Source organism: Falco naumanni, chromosome W (assembly GCF_017639655.2).
Source record: "Falco naumanni isolate bFalNau1 chromosome W, bFalNau1.pat, whole genome shotgun sequence".
Taxonomy (NCBI): Eukaryota; Metazoa; Chordata; class Aves; order Falconiformes; family Falconidae; genus Falco; species Falco naumanni.
In genome coordinates, this window is record NC_054079.1 from 5,869,518 (window position 1) to 5,886,969 (window position 17,452).

A 17,452-nucleotide genomic window follows, 5' to 3' on the forward strand; every position below is an offset into this window, starting at 1 on the left:
TGCTGCAAGGGTAGTGTTTGCTGAAGAAAGACTCTGTATAGGCATTTATTAATAAATATTTTGGTACTTTTTTCATTGTATGTTACCCTTTGAAAAGCTTGGACGAGAAATACTCTTGACTTCTGTTTTCCTTCTTAGTGCATAGCACTGACTTTTTGTTGTAAAACTACCATTATGGGGAGAAGGGGACAGGGAAGTTAGATCAAATTGATATTTTAACTTTGGAAGGAAGGAAGGAAATAAAAATAAATATTCAGATTTTGCGAACAAATAATAGGAAAAAAGTTATTTGCAGCTTACTATTCTTTCTAGTGCCCACCTAATTGCTCTTGAAATGGAAATTGTATATACTATTCTGTGTTTTCCGTGACACTAAGCAGTAAGTAGCTGTTGCTTCCTGTTCTTCTTAAACTCCTGTTATGAAGGTAGAATGTTTCTTTTAAAATAAACAATAGTAAAACAGCCCTAGCAATTAAAATATGTTCCCTATAAAGTTGTTACCTTCCTGTAATACTTTACTTCCATTAATATTCCAGTTCAAGCAACTGGGACCACTCACTGACAGGTTTCCTGGCTGAATGAAACACTCATCTGTTAAGGGGAGGTGGGGGGAAGGGGGGGGGAGTAGTAAGTGTGGGGTAATTAATGTTAGTCTTACTTACAGAGACAAGTGTATAGCTCCCATGAAACTACATAGCTCATTTCCCTTCATACTCATAGTTCTTGTGTATCTTTATTTTCCACCTCCACCATTTTTTCTTCTAACCCTTTTTTTTTCTGAAACTTTGACTTCAAATGCAGGCAGGTGATGATTTTCACAAACTGTGTTTTATTTTGGTGTGGGTTGGAATGAGAGAACTGGAAGTTAATGTCACCTTAAGCCCAAAATAAAATGGTAAGAAAGCATGCAGAATTTCAGAATTTCACAGTAGATTCTTCTTGTTCTACTGTAGTTAGTTAAAATATTTTACTGTACTCATCAAAATAGCAAACCCATGGCCTTAGCAAGTAGCATTATTGGCATTTTGTGTCAGTCCAACTCACTAGTGTTACAGGTGAATCTTGCAGGTAGATAATGCTTAAGCTAGAGTTGGAATGTTGTATGCCTCTTCTGTGGCATAGCATCCTGGTTTCATTTTGTAGTACTACAGATGAAAGGCTTTGGAAAGACTACGGAAATCCCATACATATCTATGGAACAAGAAGTTCTGTTTTGCTGTTTTCTTACATAATCAGATAATACTCCAGATTCTCCAGTATTATATTCCTGCTTATTAATACATAAATGGCAAACGATAGATTTTAGGAATGGTACTGAAGCCAAGTAAATGTGGCAAGTGCATTTTAAGTACAGTTATGGTTAGGATTTTCCTGTAAGCTGGACTTCAAAGTTGACATCCCAAACCAGTTCGGTTTGGAGTGCCTGAGTCGTTGGTTCCAGCCATGGCTGTTTGGTCAATCGAGGACAAATATTTGGCATTTCAGAGTGAATATTTATATGTGTCTGAACCCTGTTTCAGATTTACTGTGTCATAAGGGCTTTAATCAGTGTGATAGTTCAAAATCCCCACAGATAGTTAACCTCAGACAGAGCTTTCTGCAAGGGTAGTAAATGTATCCATGCTATCCACTAATCTTTTAGGCTGGCAATAGTGCTAATATTGAACCTAAATTTGAGTAATGGTAGGTGTTCTTTGCCTAACTTCCTCTGTTTTGTATGTTTTGCATTTTGTCATCTTGCTGTCGTCAGGACATTTGAGAACTATGTTTGGATGGAGACTGTGTTCAAACATATCAGGCCACCGTGTTCACAAAGTAAACATTAAAAGGGAACCATATGAAATACACTTCTTGCTTCTGTGTGTGTGACCACAAGATGTTTCATGTTAACGTTTCTCCTTAAAATTACTGTTTTTAAAGAAAAAGTTTTTGCATGTGCCCTCAAAAAAAGCATTTAAAGTTATTTTAGAAAAATAATAAAAATGGAGTGTACAGGTTGTGATGCAAAAATATGATTGTTCTTAGACTATCAGTAATATTGTCAAAATGCTAAGGCAGTTAAGAAGTTACTTTATACCTTGATATTAAACAGTGTTCTATTAGGAAAATAATCCTTTTTTGCAGTGTCTATAAAGGTTTTTTCTTTCTGTCTTCGGAGTTAGTGTCTGTCTCCTGTTGATTAAATGGAAACAGGTTACTTATTTTACTGGCATGGTTGCTAATACTAGTAAGTCAGACTCCTATGGAAGCTATTCCTAACAGTGTACAATTTCTTCTAGAATAGTAGCTTTGATTCTGCTATTACATGATCTGGATGTTACTGCTTTTTAGAAGAGATTTAAAGGAGAGTCTCCTAAATGGGGAAAAAGGGTTGACTTTTTGTGAAGCTCCTGTTTTTTAGTAGGAAGCTGTTTTACCATGAAGAAAGCAATTATGTCTTAATTATTTCAGGATTTCTTCATACATAGGTTAGTAGATACTTTATAATGCAGCTGTGTGGAGTTCTTGTTTTGTTTTATGTTCTTGCAGCATATACACATCACTACATCCGTAAGACTTTTGCAGATAACATTTTTAAAAATATCATGTTAAAATAATACCCATGTCATGAGGGAGTTTTGGTTTTGTTCCTAAATCTTCATAAGTCACTGGTGAGGTTCGTAAGTCCCAAGTCATAAGAAAAAATAATAATCTGAAAAGCCTTACAAAGCAAAGTCTTGTGAAATTAAGTTGAGTTAAAGTCCTGTTCTGCAAAGACTTGTATTTGTGCTTGACTTTGAGACCATGAGTGTTTCTGCTAAAGTCAGTGAAGCGGCATCCATGATCAAAGTTAGACAGAGGCATAGCTCCATACAGGATAGAGCTTTGAGGATGTGTTACTGTAAATGAAACATTTTCTGCAATGCTTTTGCAGGTTTGGCTCTTTGTGCCCTCCAGTGATGGAAAGCAACTGTGAGCAGAAGTGAAGCCTGTTTACACCTGGGTTTTATCATTCACATTTCATCCTAAAAATGGCACAAAGCACCCAAATAATTTCAGTGTTTCTGATTTGGCATATATTCCAACATATAGTTGGAAGATTTTTTAAAAATTATTTTTGTGTAACAAAACACAAGAAAATAATTAGTTTAGTAAGTTGTTCCCTCATGTAGAAAGATCACCCTGCAAAGAAAAGCTTTGTAAATATTTTATATATCTCTAGTTTTTACTGAGATGCACAATATATTGATATAATGCAGATAATGTGTTCTAGCCTGAGAAATATTTTTTGACATTATCAATGCGCTTTCTGCCTGATAATATTCCATTTTATTGGTATTATGGATATTACAATAAGAATCAGGAGCAAGGATCAAAGAAAGTGAAGACAGTGTTTTTGGTGGGTTTGGGTGGTTTCCTTTTTTTTACTTTTATGTGGTGCACTGAACTGAAACCATAAGGTTTGATTCTCAGGTTGTACTTAGGCCCCTTGCACTATCAAGGTAATCTTGTGAGGCACCTAAGTAAGATTTGCATAAACCAACGTGCGTCCCCCGTGATGAGTGGTATATGAAAGAGCTCTGTTGTGTCAGAATGGCCCAGAATGCCAGTATGTCTAGTTACCAGTATCTGCCAGCTCTGCCCTACAAGATTTGTCAGTAGGGCCCGCGTTTAGCACTTGCCTACCTCTTCTGGTTCACATCACAGTCATAACATTTAACCTTTGATTTGATATATTACAGTGTTTGACACAAGACGTTATGTATAGTTGAACCAAACCTTTTGTTTCATCTATTTTGGTTTATTGTTTAGAAGACATGCAATATCTGCCAGATGCTGCTTCCTAACCAGTGCAGTTTTGCATCACACCAGAGAATTCATCAGCATAAATCTCCATACACGTGTCCTGAATGTGGAGCAATCTGCAGATCTGTTCACTTCCAGACTCATGTCACTAAGAACTGCCTGCATTATACCCGAAGAGTTGGTTTTCGGTCAGTATAATGATTACTTTTGTTGTCAATTTATGTATAATTTATGCTTTTAAAATTAATTTTCCATTTTCATAAGTATTGTTTGTAGAATACAGCTTTATGGGTTTAAGGTTGTCATGGCAACAGTGCTATTAGTACTACAAATTTTGGAATAAATACCACATTAGGATTTTGCTTTGTTTTGGGCATCCACTTCTGTATGTTACTAAATCAGAATATTAGCTAATCTCATCCAGCCATAAAATGTCGGATTCAGGACTTCACAGTTCATAAGGGCTAGAGAATGCAGATATATTTTCTTAATTTCAGATTCTTAAAAAAACCTTTTGAGTTTTTTCAAAACATTGAGTCTTAGATTGTTCTCCCTGCTAGAACAGTCAATTTTAAGTATTTACTGCCAGAATTTATCATCAAGATGCTGATGGGTGTACTGCACCTGTTTGGTTGCTCTCTTTTCTATGGGAAGTCAAGATTCCTCAGCTTTACATTACTTGAAAATTACCTTTCTCATTCTAACAGCCTGATCTTCTGGTGGTTCTTTGTTACTCTTCAGTTTCCTTTTTATTCTTATGTTTCCCTGTAATGGCAACTCACTGAGAAATTGGGGATCAGAGGCATTTCATGGAAATGGTAAGTTTGGAAAAGCTTGAAAAATGGTTTTATCTTAGAATTTTACTTGCACTGAATGGCAGGCAGCACAGCAAGAGATCAAAGAAGCAACCCGTACAGCTGAGCTTTGCTCAGCTCTCCTAAAACATTTCCACTTTGTCCTGTCTGACTGGGGAAGGGCGATTTAAAAATGAGCGGTAGGCATCTTGTCCCCCCTTCAGGTGACACAAGTTCATTTACGAGGATGGCTGTGAAATCTTCACTAGGGGAAGAAAGCATTTTTCCTGCATCAAACCAGCTGCCGTGACAGTCTGTTTTCAGAGTGAGCACAACTCTCAGCGCTGTTTCTTTGGGTTCTTCTTTTTGATTCTTTTCTGCCAAGCAGTAGTCTGTCTTGTCTTACATTTCTTATTCTGCTGCTTCCACTTCCCTCTAGTCTGAGTCTCTTGGGTTTGTAAACAGAATCATCTTCAGGGATTCCTGGCCTAGCTGCACCAGTAACACCAGAAGACTCATAAATCCTTCACTGTGAATCTAAACTGAAGTTACTGAACCTTTCAAGATGTATCATAAACATCTTATGTCACACAGTGTCAGAATTTCTCTGTATGGTGAGACTAAACAAAAAAAAACCTAGGCAAAGAAGAGCAGTATCTGGGGAAGTTAATGTGTGCCTTCTTAGACTCCTCAGCATCTCCTTATCACTGTGGTGCCTTTGCTTGAGGAACAGCATAACCTGACTTGCCTTTCCAAAGGACCTCTGAGAGGGAGTTCAGTTTGACTACAGTGATTTCAGCTAGTTGTCTGAACTAAAGCAGATAAAAATTTCCACCTCAAGTTTAACTGCATCCTTTCAAGTTGAAAACAAGACACAGCAGTCCAAGAAAGGAAGGTTTGGTCCTTAAGAACCATTTATATACGGTGGTGGATGCTGAGGATTGTTCGTTATGTCATGTCACTTAACATCCAGACAGGATGGGATGGGGAGGTGAGAACTGCAACCCACCTATCTTGAGGTGACACCTTAGGAGTATATATGCTGTGTACCACTGTGAAGAAATGTTCATCTCTGTATAAGCAGAGAAGATCTTTAACAGACCCCAAAAAAGACAAGGACCATTTACTTCAGAAAATGCATCGGTAAGCAGGGACCAGATAGATAAAAACTTGATTAATAGTGTTAAGAATGTAAATGAAGTGCTCAGGGAAGAAAGGATGACATTTCATAACATTCAAAGGTGATACATTTTAAAAGGAAAATGGGACTCTTGAATGCAATGTATAACTGTACTTGCTGCTTTATTGCCATCGTCAGGGCACTGAAACGGTATCAGAAAATTATTTGATGTTTATATGACAACAATCATACTACCATGATAGGTGCCAAAATTAAAATTTTGGAAGAGTAGAGGCCTTCTATGTTTAAATTGTAAAACTCTTGCTGCAAAATAGTGGTCAATAAGAAGTTTGTTCATTTGACAGGTTATTTTGTAATTGCTTATAGCAGTATGTTCTTGAGCTTAATTCATAGCATTCAGTACTGGAGATGTGTGGCACTAAAAGGGATCATTGTGTATAGAAATTTTTATGCACTAATATTAATTCAGTTTTTTAATCATTTCATTTTAGAATAGATATGGAAAGGTCACAAATTTTCGAACCAGCAGAAGTATGTTTTTGAAAAATATTTTCAAAATTCCAATCCGATAAATTGATCTGATTGTAGAGATTTGGTTTAGTTGTCCTGAGTTTAAATTACTCTCTTGTTTTTAAATCCAAGTGCTGATTTGATTACATGTACAGAAAATCATTACCAGTATGTCTTCATTAAATCTAAACAAGGGAAATGGTGAAAATGGTTTCTTTACGAGCTCTCCATTTTGGTGGTAGCTTCTAAATTGCTGTGGCATACCTTATACAATCCACTGCATGTGATAAAAATGCATTTTGTAAAATCTCTCTACAAATTGGCAGAGGAGTTAAGCATTCTTTTTACAATCAATAGAATACTCCTCTGTCGACACTTCTATCTGTTTTGTTGTAATGCCATAAAAACATGTATCATAAAAACTTCATATCTCTTAGATTTTCAAATTAAATTTGGGAAATTTCTTTTTTCTTACTTTCTGATATGCAAATCTCTGTTCACGTTGATTCTTACTGGGTTGTTTAAATTGACGGAATGACTTAGTTTTATCCAGTTGTATATATATGTTTATCTCTTCCACTTGCTTGAAAATCAGTGTTGATTCCATTTTGTTCAGTACTGCTTTGGGCTAGGCTGAACTGACTCTTTTCCGCTCTTTTTGCAGCTGCGTGCATTGCAATGTTGTATACTCTGATGTGGCGGCACTCAAGTCTCATATTCAAGGTTGTCACTGTGAAGTCTTTTACAAGTGTCCTATCTGTCCCATGGCATTTAAATCTGCTCCCAGCACACACTCCCATGCCTATACACAACACCCGGGTATCAAGATAGGCGAACCAAAGTAAGCAAAATTAATCTTCTACTGCTCTTGACTGCATTTTAATAACTTGTGAAATTGCATTCTGTCTTGTGCTTGTAATCTTGAAAGTCACGTGCTGTACAACCAACAGTTTGTTCTCATGTTGGTAACGTGGAGTTTGTGTAATGTTTTCATGAGTTTTTAGCTGGCAGTTTATTTGGCCAGGGTTAAATTTCCATGGACATAGCGATAGCAGTTCTTTAAACATTGTGCACTGCAAGAGAGTAATGCAGTAATTACAAAAATTATACAGACAGGCAGCTAGTGTGTTGTTCGTTCTTATTTTTTAATCAGCTCACTGTGAATTAAGATAATGGGATTCCAAAAAGAACTGCTAAGACTTACAAGCATTTGTGCAGTGATTTTCATAACATTTGGTTGAAAAGGTGGGAAAAAGTTATTATATTTTTTTTCTATGACATGCTCACAGAGTCTCATCTGGGTGAATTCGGAAAAAGTGGTTCTTTCAGTGCCATCAGTTCACAGGGGTCAGGGTGTGTATCTGTGAGAGATGGTTTTAGAAATGACACTTGTCTTCTCTGGGCTGACCTCAGGTGATTCTCGTGGGCTACAGCTGCCTGTGGTACCCTGTTCTTCCAGTCAGGCAGCTGCTCGCTCGTCAGGTGGTGGTTTTCCTGCAGGATCTGTTTTCTTGCTGTCTGCTAGACATTTTCCTTCATGAAAGGACCATAGGTTTTGGGAGTGGTGAGCTATGTTTTTGCTTCCCTAAGATGGTCACGTCTCCATGTTCTGAGAGCAGTTCTAGGGTGTTAGTGAGAAGTGCCAGCCTTTAAAGCTTTTCCAGCCTTGCATCTCCAAATCAAAATAGATGTATTTGTAGAGCTGTTTATATAAGCCTTTTTTTCCTGATACATAATCTTTTTTTCTAGATCAAAGCAGAACTGATTCTGTAGCTAAGAGAGTTGTGCAGAAATACAGTGGTTTACTGAAGATGGTGACACAGGGCACAGTTAGGAATTCAGTGTCGGAGGTTTTGTTTTAAAGACGTTGGACATTAAAGGCCTCTGTTGAAAGCAGTGGGAACTGCAGGTGCAGATGCATGTGAAAATCAGGCTTTGAATCTGATCAGTCTTAGCGTGATGCCTTCTCACTGCAGACCTTTTTCTTCTGTTGTCATTCTCCTTTATTGGTATGAGTGCTGTACTGAGAGTAAATATTCAAGTATTTAACTCCATGTTTCTTTGGAGGGTGCAGAGTACACTATTCCATTCTAACAAGTTTCAGACTCAGGGAAATAGAAAGCAGGTGAGAGAAACAAGGTACCACCTAATGTAGTAACTAGATTTCAGAAGAATTTGATTTATCACTGTTTCTTTTAACATAGTAACAGGAGCTTTATGCTTTAGAGTGTTTAAACCTACATTAAAGCAAAATGGCAACAAACCTACTGTATCTGATGCCTTGTTTTAATTCAGGATGGTATCTTCAGTGAGAGGGTTTGAAATACCAACATTTAATGGAAAACTAGTTTCAGATTCCCCTTATTTTCATTAGAGAAAACTGAAAGATTAAGATCGCCATTTATGTAAGATACTTCACATACAAAAAATGCAGAATGTTTTCTTGAATTGTGCTTGGATCTGCTGAATTGTTTCTGATCATCTTGATGGGTTAAGTATTTTACGTTAGTTTTCTTTCCATATAGATGTGCTTATAATTGTATTCTTTTATGAACTTATTTTGGTTATAAAAAGACTAAGAACATTTTGTGAAGTACTGTGGATGTGTCATAAATCACAGAACCCATAGTTGAATGTTCCTCGTAAGAAGTGGTATTTTCTTTAAATTTTCCAGTTTTAATCAAGATGCTGTCTTAAATGCATGCAGAGTGACTAGTAGAATTTTTCCAGTCATTGCAGTGTTTGGAGTTCTTTGCTTCCATTTCACAAGCATCTGTAGGTAGTATGGTGTTGCCACCAACACTCATGATGCTCACGTTGACTGCTGTTTCACCATTTAATAAGGTCTATTTCAGGCTATCAGGACCTCTGCTTTTCCTCAGATGTGTTTATACTACTTGGTAGCAATTTTAAAAGCAAGTGTTCTTGTTTAAATTAGTTGGTTTCTAAGGATTTCTCTCACATACCTTGACCAAAGTTGACATCCTGTGTTTGTCATGTTGCTGAAATTGTGTTTTATCTGCTGTGTATATTTGTGTATATTTGGATATCTGTGTATATTTGGAAGGGACCTAGAAAGACCATCAGGTCCAGCCTTTCGTGGGAAAGGGAGCTGAGGTGAAATTATCCAGCACCCTGTTCAACAGCCTCTTGAAAGCCTCCAGTGATGGAGACTCCACCACAACCCTGGGGAAGTTGTTCCAGTAAATGATTGTTCTCACTGTAGAAAGTTTCTTGTATCAGGATGAAACCTCTCCTGGTGCAACTTGTAACTGTTGCCCCTTGTCTTCTCCATGTGGCTCCTTGTGAAGAGACACCCTCTGTCCTCTTTGTAGCCAGCCGCCCTTTAAGTACTGGAACGCTGTGAAGAGGTCTCCCAGAGCCTTCTCCAGGGAGAAGAGACACAATTCCTTCAGTCTTTCCTCGTAGGACAGGTTCTCCAGCCCCTTGATCATATCTGTGGCCCTCCTTTGGACCCTCTTCAGTCTGTCCATTCTTTCTTGAGTTGTGGGGACCAGAAGTGGACGCAGTGGTCCAAGTGTGGCTGGACCAGTGCTGAACAGAGCTGGCAAGCACTGTTGTATTTGAGGAAATACATTCACATTTGACCAGTCTGCTGCTGGTGGTTTATCTGTATCATATTGCCTAGCATCTACATTGCATATGACTGGCATATGTTTTGAAAGTTTAACAAATCCATGATTGGAAAGAAGGAATGTAAGGAGCACTTAATGATAATACAAAGTCATAAAGCTTATGACTACATAAGCTCAGTTAAATTTTTGTTCTTTGAAAGTAAAAATTATAAAGCTAATGAAAGGAAGGGTACAGTAGCCTTCCGTGTTGTGGAAATGTGAAGCTTTTGAGTTTTCATTGAGTGTATAAAAGGTGTCTGACCCTTGAATGTGCGTTTCATACCTCACCTGGTAGGCAGATGTTGTTGAGCTTGGCCGTGGAGCCTGGCTTCTTGGTGTTCCTCTGGGTGTCACAGAGGTGTAGCCAAAACCCAGCCCCAGGTGACGAGGTGGCTGGGGAACATTTGTTACCTCTGCCCTGTAAGCGGGCTGAGGCTGGTTCAGTCCTGAGGGTACTCTTCACTAGTTCACGCTGTTTTGTTCACAGGAATTGGGCTCACTGGGTAAATGGCTGTGTGCCTCTGGCATTTACTTGTAATTTACAATTGCATTACAAATGGTTGTTTCAGAACAGATACAGTAAAATAATTGGTGTATGAAAAATGAAGTTTATTTGCAGTGATTCTCAGTGGCATGAAATTAGATTGTGTTAATACCAGGAAATGGATGGCTGTCTTGTCTTGCAACTTTGTGAAGCTCTCTCCTGTAGCATACCTAAGATGCTACATGGGTTTTGTGGGAAACCAAAGTTTATGTGTGATTTTCTTTCTGCAGTGAACAGTGTAGCTTCATAGGAATGGCACTAAGATCTTTTTCGTGGCTGATCTCTTTTTGGATACTGGAGAAATTCTTGTTTATCCAGATGGATGATGGATATATACTGTACTATTGGTACAAAGTATATAATCCCACACATCATTTTTTTAGAGAAAAAATTTATGGGAAGAAGTACCATGTTCTCGTGCAGAAGCTTTCAAAACACTGAACATCTTTTATGTGATGTGGAAGTATTTTCCTGTGAGATAACATCTGTATTTATTCTAAAATAATACATGAATTTGTTAACTGGATTTTTGAAAAATGAAAAAGTGCGTGTGCGTACCATGCCTGTTTTGGTGTGTGGTGTGGGGCAAGAGCAGCCACCCTGGCAGTGGTGTTGCGGTGAACTGCCTGCCTGATGCAAGCATACTGTTGAATCGAGGTGGTTGTAAATTACATCCTGACTAAGCACAACTGCCTTTAGGCTGTAGACAGGGTTCTGAGTTGTTACATGTTAAATACTGACTACTTTAGGTAAAAAACAAACCAGCATACTCAGTTGCATGTGTTTAGGATTTAAAATCATGCTTTTTCTGTGACTGAAAGAAATAATCCTAAGTGTGTATAGTCACAATTCATACTATTAGGTATGTTGGTATGAATTTAACAGAGTGCAGTCTTTTCCCAGACACCTGTCTGAAATCTGGGTGTCCGCTAGATAGTTCTTGTGCTTCTGAAGTCTTAGCTTACACAGAAAACACATACATTCAGCTCTTCTTAGAGAGATACAATTCATATATGTGATAAATTCAGAAAGATGTCAGATTTTTTTGTAGCAGATTCAGTTTCTCCCATCAGTGCTCATGGGTGCCACATTACCTGGGAATGTGGTCATTAAGGGCTTGTGAAGAGCATTGCCAGCTGGTGGAGGGAGGTGATCCCCTCCACTCGGTGCTGCTGGGGCAGCACTGCACTGCTGCACCCAGAGCGGGGTCCTCAGTGTAAGAGAGACATGGCAGAGCCAGTCCAGCAAAGGGGCACCAAAATGAATAAGGGACTGGAGCATCTCTCATGTGGAGAGAGGCTGAGGGAGATCGGACTGTTCAGCCTGGAGAGGAGAGGGGTTAGGAGGACCTTATCCATGTGTATCAATATCATATGGGAAGGCATGAAGAAGAGCAAGCCAGACTCTTCTCTGTGGTGCCCAGAGACAGGAGAAGAGGCAGTGGGCACAAACTGAAACACATGAATTTCTACCTGAACACAAGTCACTTTTTTACCGTGAGGGTGGTGGAACAGGTTGCCCAGAGTCCATGGAGTCTCAAGTCTGTGGAAACATTTCAAAACCCAGCTGGATGTGATCCTGGGCAGCCTGCTCTGGCTGGCCCTACCTGAGCCAGGGTTGGACTAGATGACCTCAAGACCTCCTGTCCAACCTCAGCGATTCCATGGTCTTTTGTTCCTTACTTTAGATACAGTAAGAATCTGAAGCATATAGTAGATCATAATTTATTTGGTTAAATTATGTAACCCTGCAATGATTAATTTATATACCACAGACCTGAAATCATTCCAGCTGAGATCACCGTCTAGTTCCACCACAGATGATAAAGGCAGGTTTTCTAATTTCTCAATTTTATTTGCAAGATATGACTCTAATAGAAAGTGTACATCATGAAATAATCAGAGAATTATTTTTAATTCTGCCAGTCTTTATTTACATCTTGCTAATCTGGAACAATGTAACTTTACTCCTGTCTCTCTAGCACCTAGCCATGGCTGCTTGGCAACAGGCAGCAAAACACTTGGATTCTGGATGTTAGCTGTGGTATGTGAGCAGTAAACCTGAAGGGTGAAAATTACCCTGCCAGGGATAAGGCTGTGATACAGTCTTGTGCCTCAGCTTGTCTTGCCTGCTTAGTAATCAGGCCTGATGCTTCATGACTTTTGGATGAAGTTGCTGATGGAGATGTAAGACAGGGTTATAAGAGGCAGGATGTAAGGGACAGAAGGAAAACAAATTGGAGCCTCAGGATTAGGGAATGTGCATGGTTAGTACCAGCTCTCTGGCTTGTGGCATTACAAGCAGATTCACTGCAGAACTGCAGCAAGTACTTCTCTGAGGAAGCTGTTTTTCTTCTTGGCTGGACTGCAGAAGGCTGATAGCAAAATCACTGCTTCAGATTATCTCTAGCTGCTCTGCTGAGATGGGACCAAGGCAGTAGAGCGTGCTTAGATGGTCAGTAGCCCTGTGTGCTGTGGCCAAGGGAAATGATCCCTTGCACAGTGAATCCTTTGGCTCTTTGTACCCTTAAAGCTTAAGCAGTGCATCCCACAGAGTGTGCCTGTAATAGCACCGTGCCTGGCACAGTGCACATTCTTTCCGTGTCTGTCTGTGTGCAGTTCAGCTGGCTTGCTGGGGTGGTGATCCATGGGCATTTTTTCCCCAGAAGTTGTCTCTTACAATCTCAGTTAAAACTATTAGTAAGATAATATGGGTTTATATTGATGTGAGGTACATGAGGTGAAACTGCATTTTAGGAATCTGGGATTTCTTTCTTACCAATTATTATCAAGAAGCTTTTCCTATTTCTGGAAAGCTCTTTAACATCTCTCATACAGGAATTACCCAAGAAATTAGGATTCTGAAGGGGTATAGATGAGTAATAATGTGACAAACTAAAATACTTGTTGTGAACAATGTTTAAAAAGCTTTTATGGAAGTAATGGGGGGGACAGAGCACGGGGAGGGGGCTTCCCTTTTGAAGGACTCCATGCTCGCTAGGTGAAGCTAGCAGATGCATTCCACTCTGCCTATGCAGAGTATGTCATCCCATGCAGAGGGCTCACCATAGAAAGCACCGCAATAGTACGAGGGTCATCAGAGGATGCCGCACAAATAAGTTTATCTGAACATATGTGAGAAACCGGGACTACTTCCTATACCAGAAAAATATTCTTTCACAGTTAATCTGATTAAGTGCACTGGTTTTCATTATTTCAAATACTTGAACCCATTGAAGGCTTGGGCATTGAAGCAATGTCCCTGTTCTTGTCATCTCAAAACACAGTGCAGAGTGATCTTTAGAGCTCTTGAACAATGTACTGTTGATGGTAATTACTTAGAGGAATATGGAAGGGACTTTGAACATTTATGTGGATAATGAGAAAATTCAGCATTCTAGCAAAGCAGGGCTTGTTGGCTGGGTTTTTGTAATGGAAAGTCCTTGAGGACAGAGATCAACCTGTAGTTGATGGGATTAGGCAGACTGCTTTTGCAGAGGAAGCCTGTTGTTGGGTTTATTTTATTTTAGCTGAACTTTTTTCTGAAGTGCTTCCATGACTGATGGCTAATGGAGTAGATTTCTCTCATCCAGTGATCTATGGCAGAGTTCCTTGTCACTTTTCTCTCACGTGTCATTTCCTTTCATTCATTTTTCAAGTTAGAAAGAAGTGTAATGTTTCTGAAAGACTAGAATTATTTACTATTTATAAACAGATATACTAAAGGGTTGCAGTTAGAATGCTAATCTTGTTACTCACCTTTAGTTGCCAGGGAAATCATTCTTAAGACATTCAAACATGCAGATGGGCAAAAACAACAAGCAAACTATCAAATAAATAATTACCTAAACCAGAATTTAAACTATACTTTTCATTATAAAATCATCTGCAAAATGAAACAACTTCAAACTATTGTCATGTAGTAGTTAGTTACTGCAGGATTTAGATCAAAGGATTGTTTCCAGTTTCCCCTGTGTGTTTTGTCTGTTGGACAGACGCTTGAGAAGGATTTGCTAAAAACACAGCCATTTTCAGATTATTTAATTATGCTCTTAGGATTTTGTGATACAGAATTTAACTGTCATGCTCATTTTCAGGGACTATACTTCCTAGTGTCCAGTACTTACCTAGTTTTCTGTTAATTAGTATATCTATTTCTAAAGCACTTTTGAAATTATACTAATAGATGCATTGCTTCACCAGTTACACAGCTACTAAAACATAAATAGCTTTTGTTAACATTTTGATTAGAATATTGTCTATTAGAATGGGAGATCTAGGTAGCTAATTTAAAAAGTCGTATATGGTCCGAGAGAGGAAGCTGTGGTTTTGGTGGTGTCTCAACATGGCTTCAATGGATTCTTAAAAGGCTTGTAATTGCAAAACGGAAACACCAGCCTGTGAAGTTTCAGCTTCAGAACATTAACATAGTCTAGGCTTGGCATTCAGGAGGTGCAAAGCCATATACCCTGCCAAAAATAATTACCAATTATGATCAAATCAGTCACTCCCTTAAAATATATACTGCCTTTGCAACCTGAAACAGGTATATTGTCCTTTAGTTATAATGTGAGTTCAGAAACTGAAGACTTTCGGAGGATCCTAAGCAGATGTTGGTTTTATATATGTAACTGGCATGCGCTGTTGTTTTCTGGCTTCTTGTTTGCACTTTTTTAATGATATTTTTTTCTATTTTTCTGGGTTTTTTACTGCTCCTGTATTTTGAAATTGGAGTACGTTTTGAACTAGTTTAATTTTAACTTTTTTCAGACAGCGTGAAATGATTGCTTAAACATGTCAGATCTTACCTCTGCTGAGAAAAAAAAGTTATCATGATTCTTGCAAATAGATCATCAACATGACTGACATTGTTTATTGTACTTCTGTTTTTAGAATAATATATAAATGCTCTATGTGTGACACTGTGTTTACTCTACAACCTTTGCTCTATCGCCACTTTGATCAGCACATTGAAAACCAGAAGGTGTCTGTTTTCAAGTGTCCAGACTGTTCTCTTCTATATGCACAGAAACAGCTTATGATGGATCATATCAAGGTGTGTAGGCATCTTCTCTTGTTTTGTTCATAGATACCATTTGTCATGCAATATATGCTGTGAGAAAATACTGTTAAAAGGCACAGAATAGCAAGAAGACTGCTGAGAGATGTTAATAATTGCAAGAGAGTAGTCTATGAATAATGTTCTCAAATGTTACATGTATTATTTCCTATGGTCTTCAGCGTATCTGTGATATACACTAACTCAGATTTCTATGTGAATGTTGATTTTGGCACGCTAGGAATATCTTGGTGCACTGCATTCAATACATCATTTTACCATAATAATAATGGGTATAGTGAAGTAAGTCTGATCCTGTTAAGGTCTGAGCCTTATTTGCAGTATTGTAAGTATTATTCCAGTTGTTAGGAGCTGAGAATGCTGAGTACATTATAAAATCTAACCTTTGATATTCAGAATTCACTGGTAGGAACCAGCATGTTTCTTGAATAGATGTAGAGGTTATTTGTGTGTGTGTTTACATATGAACATGTACACACGCATGCTTTGAAAACAACATGAAGTGGATTTTCTCATAAATACCATTATAACTGAAGAAGTTTTACTGTCATCCTTGCAAATCATGCTTTTTAAGAATTGACAGCCCCCTGGCTATAATTTGCTACCTGTGTATTTTAGATATACTTTGTTACTTTGTTTTATATATATCAGATCTGTTAGCAGTGCTGAATTTCTTATGCCTTATTAACATCTGGTCCTGGTAACAGTTGAAGTTATTTACACCGTTGCAAAGTATTACAATCCAGAATGGTAGCACTTAGTTCAGTGGGTTTCCCTTGCAGTGATGCATAAGGCTTTGTAAAATTTGTATACAGAAGATATCTGTCTTGCCTACTAAAATGATCATTCTGCATTTCAGTCTCAACTGTGGCACTTGTAACCTCAGAAGTCTCTGAAGTTATGTTGAAAACAAGATCACAAGTCTTGAAAAAACAGTTGGTCTTAAAGCCAATCTTAAACTTGAGGATATAGGGAAGGGCTGACCCAAGATGTTCAGAAATTCAAGGACTGGATATTTTCTTTGTTTCTGAACTAGTTCATATTTACTGTAAGAACTGTCTTACCTTTATGCCAGATGTCTTTAATTATCCTGTCATGCAGCAACGCAAAGTCCTATTTTCTGTTTCCTTTGATCTCCTTGTATTGTTTCTGGGTTTTAACTAAATAGGTAAATTCCATATATTGCATTATATGTCTCATTTATGTACTTAGGTTTTCTTGACTTGGGTATTATTGAAAAAGTATTGTTATATCTGTACGTAAGTATTTCTTTAAGACCTGAAAACAATTATTTTAGGAGCATGACCTGACTGTAGTTAGGGCCTGAAGCTATTCTTACATGAGTTAGGGTTGCTCAGCATCTCTCATTATAAAGTTATTCTCAGTTACTTAAAATTTGGGCTCTTTTGGCTTCAGTGTGTGATGCCCGCATTTGTACGTTCAACCAGTGGTGGTTTAGCATGTTTCACTATTCAAACATTTTTGAGAAGAGTAGAGGACTAGAACATACACATGCAGTAACAGTATTACTGCTTTTATTCAGAATTGCTAGTGCTTTTACATTTATCCTGTGTGTATAGTAGTAGGGACAGCAGCAGAAAAGTATAAATTGGACTTCAGCTAAGGGGGAATAAAAAAAACTATTAACAGGGTATAGATAAAAACTGAGAAGGAGACTGGGGAGAGGATGAGTGCCAGACAAGGGCAGAGCTCAGCCCAGCTGCACAAAAATTGTTTGGTATGGCCAGACATTAGCCATCAAGGCAGAGAAGACCTGGATGGAAATAGAACAGAAAGGGATAGAAAGAGGATCAGAAGGAGGTTATTTAAAGCTACAAAAAATAACCTAGAATAATTCCAGCAGATGTGAATGCTTGGCAAAATGTGTGTCTGGTTTTCCTGTGAGGGCTCACTACAAGAAAATTGCTAACAGCCTGTGAGAACAGGTGGTGAAGGTCTGGAC

General features: G+C 38.3%; 1 protein-coding gene across 6 annotated transcripts in view; it reads left to right on the plus strand.

The window, feature by feature from the left end:
* Positions 1–17,452, plus strand: part of LOC121080536 (zinc finger protein 532-like) — a 50,091-nt gene that overhangs the window by 18,476 nt on the left and 14,163 nt on the right. For all 6 annotated transcript variants that reach the window (XM_040578612.1, XM_040578613.1, XM_040578611.1 and 3 more), the window contains 3 exons: positions 3,793–3,974; positions 6,896–7,072; positions 15,303–15,465. In XM_040578612.1, coding sequence (XP_040434546.1) covers positions 3,793–3,974; positions 6,896–7,072; positions 15,303–15,465 — 522 coding nt within the window. The remainder of the gene's footprint in view (positions 1–3,792; positions 3,975–6,895; positions 7,073–15,302; positions 15,466–17,452) is intronic.